Raw genomic sequence first — 9,377 nt, 5'->3', positions numbered from 1 at the left:
TTGTTTATTTATTTTCTTCTAGTAGAACTGCCCAAATTGATTGATTTTAGTGTTTAATTTTTTTGTGTCCAATTACAAAATATTTTAGTCCATAAAATTTCCATAGGCCCTGATTTCAACTAAGATGTTATCTGAAATTTCTTATAAGGAAACATTCTGATCAAGCAAGTGGTTTGTGGCATTCACTTCTGTTTACATACGAGTTTACCAAAATTTCTCCAAAACGTCATATTGAGCGAGTAATAACTATTTTTGAACAAGATATAAGGAAAATTAGATATGATCCTCAGGTAATAAATAAATGATGGTAAAAAGGTTTTATTCGATCTCTTATCCGTCTTATTTTCTTCCAGGATTGTGCTCATCTCAACTGAGTCATGGATGAGTCATGGGAGTGCCTGTTCCCTCTTCTACATCCCGCCGTAGCCGCCGGCGTCAAGGAGTTTAATTTTCCCAAGATGACGGCCGTACAGGCTGCTTGTGTCCCTAATATGTTGTCCCACTATGACGTGGTTGCCGAGGCTGTCACAGGTAGTGGTAAAACTCTAGCGTTTTTGATACCGACTCTTCAAATGATACTTCGAAGAGAATACCCCATCAAAAAGTATGAGGTTTATGCTATGATTTTGTCACCATCGCGAGAGTTGGCCTCGCAGATCCACGGTGTTCTTCAGGTTTTGCTGAAACACTGCAAAAAAGTGTCGTCACTGTTACTCGTAGGTGGAGGAGCCGTGTCTGAAGACGTTGCAAAGTTTGAAAGTAATGGCGGTCACATCATCGTCGGCACGCCTGGAAGAATTGAGGATATCTTCAACAGATGTGAATCTGGTGGCACGAGCTTGAGACTTGCTTGCAGGGCGTTGGAAATCTTAATATTAGACGAAGCTGATAAACTCTTTGAAGTTGGCTTTACCGAAACAATCAGCACAATACTTGCATACCTTCCCAAACAGAGAAGAACTGGGCTGTTTTCTGCTACTCAAACTTCAGACAAGGTCAAACTGATTAGGGCTGGCCTTAGAAATCCTTGTCGGATTGGGGTGATGCAATCTTCCACAGCAACTCCCTCAACCCTGAGCAATTATTACATGTTGTGTGAACCGGACAAAAAAATGTCGATTCTAGTTGCTCTACTGAAAGAAATGAAAAACAAAAAAGTGATGGTATTTTTTGCGTCGTGTGCGGCTGTTGATTACTTCAAAGCCATTTTGACGGGTCTTCTTCCCAAAATGAAGTTTTTATCCACACACCGCAAAATGAAAAGCAGGAGGGAGAAAGTTTTCGAACAGTTTAAAAAGCTCAAGTCGGGTGTTCTGATTTGCACAGACCTCATGGAACGAGGCGTGGATATCCCCAGCGTTGATTGGGTGATCCAGTTCGACCCGCCCTCCTGCGCCCAGTCTTACGTGCATCGTTGCGGACGAACGGCGCGCTGTGGCCTCTCGGGCTCAACACTTCTCATGCTCTTGCCTGAGGAAGAGGGGTACGTCAAGTTCATACAGCTCAACCAGAATGTTGAACTTGAGGAAATAAATAAACCAAAGCCTCTACCAGATATACTTTTGAAAATGAGGAAAATTCAACTGAAAGACCGAGCCTTAATGGAAAAGGGTGCTCAAGCTTTCGTATCTTTCGTAAAGTTCTATATCAATCATCAATGCAATGTTCTCTTCAAACTGAAGAATATAAACCTTGGCTTGCTGGCTATGGGTTATGGGCTTATAAGAATGCCTAAGATGCCTGAACTGAAGTACCATAGTGCCGAGGATTTCAGCCCCTATCAAATTGACTTCAATGATATTCCGTACAAGAATAAAGAACGAGAAAAAAGTCGGCAAGCAAAATTAAAAACCTGCAAGGAAACTGGAAAGTGGCCTACGAAAAAGATTGCCAAGAAGAAGCCGGAACGAACAACCATCCCCTGGTCCAAGAAGAAGGAAGCTAAGGAAAAGAAGCAAAAAAACAAAAGCAAGAAAAGTGGTGGTTATGAAAATCAGGAGAACGAAGACCTAAATGAAGACTATAAAATGTGTATGAAGTACAAGAAGAGGAAAGTTTCTGATGAAGAAATTGAAAAGTTCTTCGGCTGTGGCTCAGACGGTGGGAAAAATGCTTAGTTCACTACTGCTGCTCAAGCACTCGTTTTCCTCTTGCAGTGCTTCATCTGTGTATGCATCAGGCAATGAACTCCGGGAAAATCAAATTCCGCACAATTAATTGTGAGATTTATTCTTATTTGCTCCTCAAATGTCAGCGGTCTTGTTAAATTCCTTTTTTGGTTCACTGTTTTCTATAGTTGCGTACTAGCCTTGTTTGTCCTTTCTTTTTTTATTCAGAAGCAATCTTAGACTCATCACTGTGTATTAATTTCCAAACAATTCAGACTTTGTTCTTTCTAGTCTCATTTTTCAAATTAGCAAATAACTTTCCTTACGGGAAAGGAAACGATTTATCCTCCCTCCGTATTAACATTAGATTCCAAATAGTTCCGCCGATCATTCTTCAAGTCGCTCCTATTTCCATGTTTAACGCACGGATTCAGTTTGTTTCTCTTGTCAGGTTCTCAATTTAGAAAAATAATAAACTTTGGTGGTGGTAAAAACCAGATGGTTCAATCCTGATCATCAATCTTAATGATAGGCCAGTCTGATAGATGTTTGACTGGAAATCGGAACTTTCTCCATAAAAAAAAGATGGTTAGTAAGGAAAGGTGATGCAACCTAATGTTGCTGAGATTGCAAATGACGGAAAGTATACAAGATGGCAATAATTTATTTTTATTCTATCCTTCGAATAGGTTGGCAGAATATTTTATACACATCCGCTTTTAATTCAAGCGTAAGTTGTCGAAACTGTGACTGCTCTGATGGAAAGTTCAGATTTGATGGTATCCTAAGGTCTAATGTCTTGGTATCATTCGAGTGTTATCGCAAAAACTATACCATATATCGTTCGGAACCTCCGAAGAATGTTTCCCCATTTTCTCTTCTTGAATATTGCTGCCAGCTCTGAACCCCGTTCACACTCGGCGCAGTGCGGCAACTGGAAGGGGTCCAGCAAACCTTCACATCCAGAATCAGAGGGATTGAGAAGTTGAACTATTGGGAGAGGTTCTTGTGCCTGGGCCTGTACTCACTGCAGAGGGGACGGGAGAGGTATGTCATTCTGTGCACACGGAGAATGATCACTGAAATGGCCTCAAATTTCGAAAGAGAGACCTTCAGTATTGAAACATACCATAACGAGAGAAGGGGGGAGGCTGTGCTGGATTCCCCCTCTACGTAACGTATCTGCGGCAAGATTTCAATCTCTGCGGGAAGAATCTCTTTCCGTGGCAGGGCCGAGGCTGTTTAACGTCCTACCAAAAGATCTATTAGCGGGAAAGAGTTCACCCTGGAGACCTTCAAGAAATACTGGGCGTGTTTCTGGGCGCAATCTCTGATCGACCGCCCCTGCACCACTACCAGCGGCGAGAAGCAGGCAACAGCATCGTGGTTCAACTAGAACTAGCCCAAATGGATGCGCGATAGTCAGAGGCGGTGATCTATCGTGGCCCTGGCTGGGACTGCTACGTCCGAAACGTATACTATTGACTGTTGGTTTTGACGTCCATCACAGCCTTTCATCCGTTCGAAACTTTTTTAGTTCTCATCATGTTAAGATCATTGCAATTCGAGTAAACTGAGATATTAAGAGTGTTGGTTTTGTGGAATAAAAACAATTAGAATGTATTTATCTATTTTTGCTTAAATATACGGAAATATCTTCCCACACACTGAAAACATGGCAAAAGGGCGATGCCATGAAAGTCTTGACTTGATCGTTCCATGTGGTTACGATGTGGGAGAACTTGCATATTTTATTACATTTGTAAAGTAAGTTTCTCAAGTTTTTAAGAAGAGTGGGACCTGCAAGAGATTATAATGTTTACTGATGGTAATCAATATACGTATACGATTAACCCAATTTCAGAAGAGAAAAGCTATTTCAATTTTTTTAGTCTGGGGCAAAGGTGGAGTTCATCCCATGGATTTAGTGACAAAGAGTGGAGTCACCAACGGTCATAAAGCGGTTCCTCGTGAGTTGGCCTCAACTCGAGGTTACGTGGCATGAATTAGTCCTTGGATAGCAATGACGGAGAGAAAAACTACTAACCACTTCGTGACATTTCCACTAGAGAGAACCAAGTCTTGGTGTTTATTATTCTGGTCAAGTAGCGCACGTCCTCGTAGTTTCGGTGCGAAAAAACGAATTAACAATGATTTTATTCTTGAAAATCAGAGACAAGAATTTTTTTCAATTAGCGGCGTTTGAAATTCTACCATTTATTATAATCTCTTCCGATAAGTCTCGTATAACTTGTCTTTGAATTGTCAAATTAAAAGGCTAAGATCGATATCTCACCCTAAATTTTATTCCTTAAATGATGGCCAGCGAATTGAAATTTATGAAGTGAAATTTTGCACCAGTTCTTCGACCAGAATTCATGGGGACTTTTTATGTATTTTAGACTAAACCTTATTGTCAAATTCTTGTCGATAAAATTTATCTTAATATCTCTTGTAAAAACGGGTGAATGAAAGATTCATTTACATTGTCTCCGAGTTTCTCCCGACGTGTGTTTTATGACTATTGTTACAGCACGGCATATCTTCAAGACCCAATATACTATTTAATCCGAAAAATTCTTACGATCTAAAAAGATCTTAGATCCAAATTATTAAATATGGTTAATGAGAACGACTGCAACGGGCATATATTACTTGACTGATAGCTGGGTAATTTCTCATAAAGATGTGGGACCATGCTATTTAAAACTCGCTCTATTTCATTCAATTTCAATATAAGTTTTAATTAAAACTGTATGAGCAAGATTTTATTACAGCTACACAGTGTTTAGTTTCCTCGCTGCGTGCTGGCACTCTTAGCATTGTGAGTGGAATATTTAAAGCGTTAATAATCATTTGCATTTGTCGAGAACGTTGGCTTTTATTGAATCAAGCTCCAGCAATGTGGGTTCATTCCCCCATTCCCAAACACAACAAAACAGCAACGGAACTAAATAACAATATTTGAGCAAGACAATTTAACATCTCGTTAATATAATTCTATAGCCTGCTACAGTAGAAGAAAATTAACATTATGGTACTTATTATTAGATGCAACAGGCGTCAAAAGATAAAAGAATTGTTGTATTCTTAGCAAATTTTTTTCCTCTTAAAGGCTAAATTAGCGACAAGACAAATATGATCAATGCAATCACGAATATTTAGCATAGACAGAGTCTCTAATCTTCACTATTTTGTTTGGAAATGAAAGTCCTCGACCAGTACGAGAAAATGAAAGTCGCATTAGCGTAAGCGATGTCCCGGGACTTAGGAGTTGGGCCCAAAGGAAATTACCGCAGCCACGAAAGCCAGAAGGGATGCGACAAATTTTATCGAAGCCACAGACACAATATTCTCCACACAGGTACAATAACAATGTAATGTTATTACGGTAGATAATCGTTAACATAATTCACTTATAGAAAATTGTTCAAGTCATAATTTTTAGGATTTTCATGAAAAAGTTTCAAGATTATGAAAGATTTATGGCAAGATTTTATGAAAAGTGGCAAGATTTTCTATTCATAATTGTCAAGTTGTTTTTAGAAGAGGGATTTAGATTTCTATGGAGTTCTGCGCATATATTGTGATTGTTCGGTAGTTATAATGTAAATGTTTAGAGACCCGAGCGGGGATCATTAGAAGAGAAATAGTCTGCAACCTGCATTAACTTGATAAGAATTTGCAATTTACCTAGACCACGCGCTTTACTGATATATGTATACTTTCTATAAAGAGCTTTATAGACCGTGGTAAAGCTCCTGCCGGTCGAAACAAATAGTTTTTTTTACTCGAACAACCCGAAGTATTAATATGTGTAAGAGTGGAATGAGATCATTTATAATTAAACATAAAATCATATTAAAATTGTAATGTTCTCCCTTATCAACGTTTCAACATCACACTATCGCACAACTATTACGACCATCCTGAAGGTCATAAAAGACAGAAACTATTAGTTTTTTACTCGAACAACCCATAGTATTAATAAGTGTAAGAGTGGAATGAGATCATTTATAATTAAACATAAAATCATATTAAAAATTTTAATATTCTCCCTCATCAACGTTTCAACATCACACTTTCGCACAACTATTACGACCATCCTCAAGGCCATATGAGGCCGAACTTTACAAGATTCTCGTGACATATACGACTTATTATTGGGCAAGCTCAAGGAGCCGTAAATTCGCCAGAAGACACCAATTCTCGTCCAAGTTTGTCTCATTTCTCCGGACGCAATTTCTGCAAAGACGCGCTGGTCAGACATGAGATCAACTGCAGTTACCTGGGCTCTGGGGAGATGATTTCGTCCGTTAATATAGAGCTTCTGACGAAAATATTTTCCCTTGCTTTTAACGCTAATAAAGAGAACCAAGTTGGAAATCGTTCAACGGTGCATGGAACCGTTGAACAAAAAATTAACCGCTGAACAAAATTAAATTTGGAACATAAATAGTTATATACACGATCAAAATTCTTTGATGAGGCCCTCAATTTTTTTTTATTTTTTGTTTTCACGATAATCACGAGCATTGCAAGTGAAAGCCCTGTTAAACGTCAGCTGTTATTGTACTCGGTATCTGTATAGAATATAAATTAACTATAGCAGGAATTATTAAAAATTTCGAATTCAAACTTTTAATATGAATAAAGAATTGCCGCGAGGAATCATCAAATCCTTTGAAAATATGACACTGGAGGTGAATAAAGATAAACGATGAGAGCTCAAGTCATTTAGATGTTGCATAGACTTGTTTCGGTTTAGTAAGCGTCTATTCAAATCAGTTGATAATTTCTTTAATACACCAAATCGCCACAAAGGTTTTACAGTCTAGGCGTCAGTTGCCAAAAATGTACTCAGCAAAATTTACCTTTTTCATCAATAAGGAATACTGCGTGTTGTTAATATCTATCATATTTGCACGTAATGGAGAACATTTCCATGAAATGTATCCGATGATATGGGATGCACCCGATGTTATTATCATGGGACTATGTAGCAAATCCCAGGCAACGATCTCGCTAATTAAAACTGCCCTCTGTATTTACGGCCGGCGTCCGTGTCCGCGATTAAACGGGTAAAAGTTCAAAATTTTTCGTTGGCAGAAGCCACTGAATGCTGTCGGAGCAACCGCGGATGGTTGTGCGGGTGCAGAGGCATCTGTTATTGGCGACAATGATATCTACATCTGATCGAGCAGCTGACGCTCATGATCTTCAAAGGAGATCCATAAATATTCTCAGTGAATATATCAATGACAACAAATAACTGAAGTTCTTCCACGAGTATGAGACCCTATTATTTGTCACTGAGGTTGACAGCAAAGGAAAAACACTCCCGCTCCCCAGGAGAACACTGAGATCAATCGTTTCATTTTTAGATGTCTTTTTAAGTCTACATGGAGATTAAGGCAGTTTTTGTTCATATTTCCGGAACGATTTTCGTTTTTGAGGCGGTCCATCCAGTTCTAGAAATGTCGTTCTAAGGAGTGGAAGCTTGTGCATGGTTGAACTATATACTAGTTCAACCATAAAGGTCGTGTATGTGAATTTGGCAAAAAGACGTGGCGTTCTCGTCTGTTTTGGCTTCGTAATGATTTGCATCGTAGAACGATTTCCAATGCATACAATAAAGAACGTTACCTGTTCAGAGTGAAGGTATTTTGACTTACAGAATTAAGAGTCTTTTGATAATCTGGGAGAGAAAAATTCGCACCCATAACGATTTTAAATGCTCCTCGGTAAGAATGCATGTCGAATCTAAATGAAACGTATTTAAATTTGAACATATACAAGATCAAAATTCCTTAATTAGGCCCTCAACGTTTTTAGCGCATTTTCTCATTTATGGAAAAATGGCGCTATTGTGCTCGCCATGTCCGTCCGTCTGTCCGTTCGTGACTTCACGTTTTTAATTTTTTAATATGCCATTTATTTTAACACTGATAGACGGTATAAATGATTGTAGGAACTAAAAAGATTTCATAGAGGTAACTTTGAACGTTATGAGAATGACATAAATGATTTTTTATTGATCTGGTCGAGTGTTCCCTTGCACTCTTCAATAATTTCGCTGTATAATATAGGCGTACAATCTGCGCTATCCAGTTCAGGAAATTGTGTGGAGCAAAAGCGTGTGGCTGACTGATCAATGGGGCCATAAGCCGTCAGAAATACTAGGGAATGTGCTGTAAACAAAATTATTTCCGTCTCATTAACTTGCCCCTCATTTCCTGGAATATCTTGAGCGTCTCGTGCAGTAAATTTGCTGGGTCTGTAGGTAGGTAATATGGAGAAATTCGTCTAAGCTTGTATAGTACGCAACAACAACAACGTCTGTAGGTAGGTAATATGGAGAAATTCGTCTAAGCTTGTATAGTACGCAACAACAACAACGTCTGTAGGTAGGTAATATGGAGAAATTCGTCTAAGCTTGTATAGTACGCAACAACTTGGTGATTTCTGTGCTCGAAATATATGTTCCATGCTCGTGAAGATTCTACATCAAACGGCTCCAAAATGTTTAATTTGTTTCGAAAATCATTGTCGAATTCAGAGAAAACAAGCAATAATATTTATTTTAGAAGTAAAATTTTTAATTACGTCGAAAGAAGCTAATATAACGAGCTCATGAAAAACTCCAAGAGCCATTGATGGAATAGAAGTGTCGGCACTGCATGAAGAAATAGGCCCATTGCCTGTTGCCGATTCATGTACTTTGATAACTCATTGGAAGTAGTTTTTACTGTCAGACAGTTAATGTTCCGACAGTTATTCTTCTATATGTATTTCAGCTTAACGTAAAAAGTACGATATTTTGTTTTTTGACAGTTCCGACCTCGATCTCGGGTAAAACTTTTTTTCTTCCATGCGTCGCCAGCAAGCTTGTTTTCTTGAAAGCTCATAGCATTTGATCACCGTCATTACTCCTGCTTGAGAAGTCTTCGAGAAAAACACGGTTTATTTTCGGCGGGCATCCAATCGTGGCAAGTGTAGTAAACTGGAGCAGTCGAGCGGCTCATGGGTCACATCCTTTGATATGTTTCAACTCCATTGACAGTCCAATGAAGCGCTACGTCGTATGCGAACTAATGCATTACAATGTCTTTTCATTTTTTTTCATCTTAATCAATTACAAAACTTCAAAGTGGAGTTGGAATAGACTCACAGGTCACAGTGTCAGATTGTTCTAAGCAGGGAATGTTTAGACCACCTTGGGGCAGTCTAAAATTTGTGGATTGAAAAAGTGGCAGAGGTGAATCATCA

The 9,377-nt window shown here is 38.8% G+C and overlaps 1 protein-coding gene across 1 annotated transcript; it reads left to right on the top strand.

The window, feature by feature from the left end:
- The first annotated feature begins 358 nt into the window (after positions 1-358).
- On the top strand, positions 359-2,767 carry LOC108669100 (ATP-dependent RNA helicase DDX55-like). The gene has a single exon (XM_047880546.1). It carries the CDS (start codon positions 378-380, stop codon positions 2,115-2,117), a length of 1,740 nt encoding a protein of 579 aa, XP_047736502.1. The 5' UTR covers positions 359-377; the 3' UTR covers positions 2,118-2,767.
- The last annotated feature ends 6,610 nt before the right edge of the window (positions 2,768-9,377 follow it).

This window comes from Hyalella azteca, unplaced genomic scaffold (assembly GCF_000764305.2).
Source record: "Hyalella azteca isolate HAZT.00-mixed unplaced genomic scaffold, Hazt_2.0.2 contig5549, whole genome shotgun sequence".
Taxonomy (NCBI): domain Eukaryota; kingdom Metazoa; phylum Arthropoda; class Malacostraca; order Amphipoda; family Hyalellidae; genus Hyalella; species Hyalella azteca.
The sequence above is the reverse complement of the archived record's forward strand: the minus strand, read 5'-3'. Positions and strand labels throughout refer to the sequence as shown.

Excerpts from the sequence above, each read along its gene's own strand:
- LOC108669100 (XM_047880546.1), top strand. The coding sequence starts at position 378 with ATGGATGAGTCATGGGAGTGCCTGTTCCCTCTTCTACATCCCGCCGTA.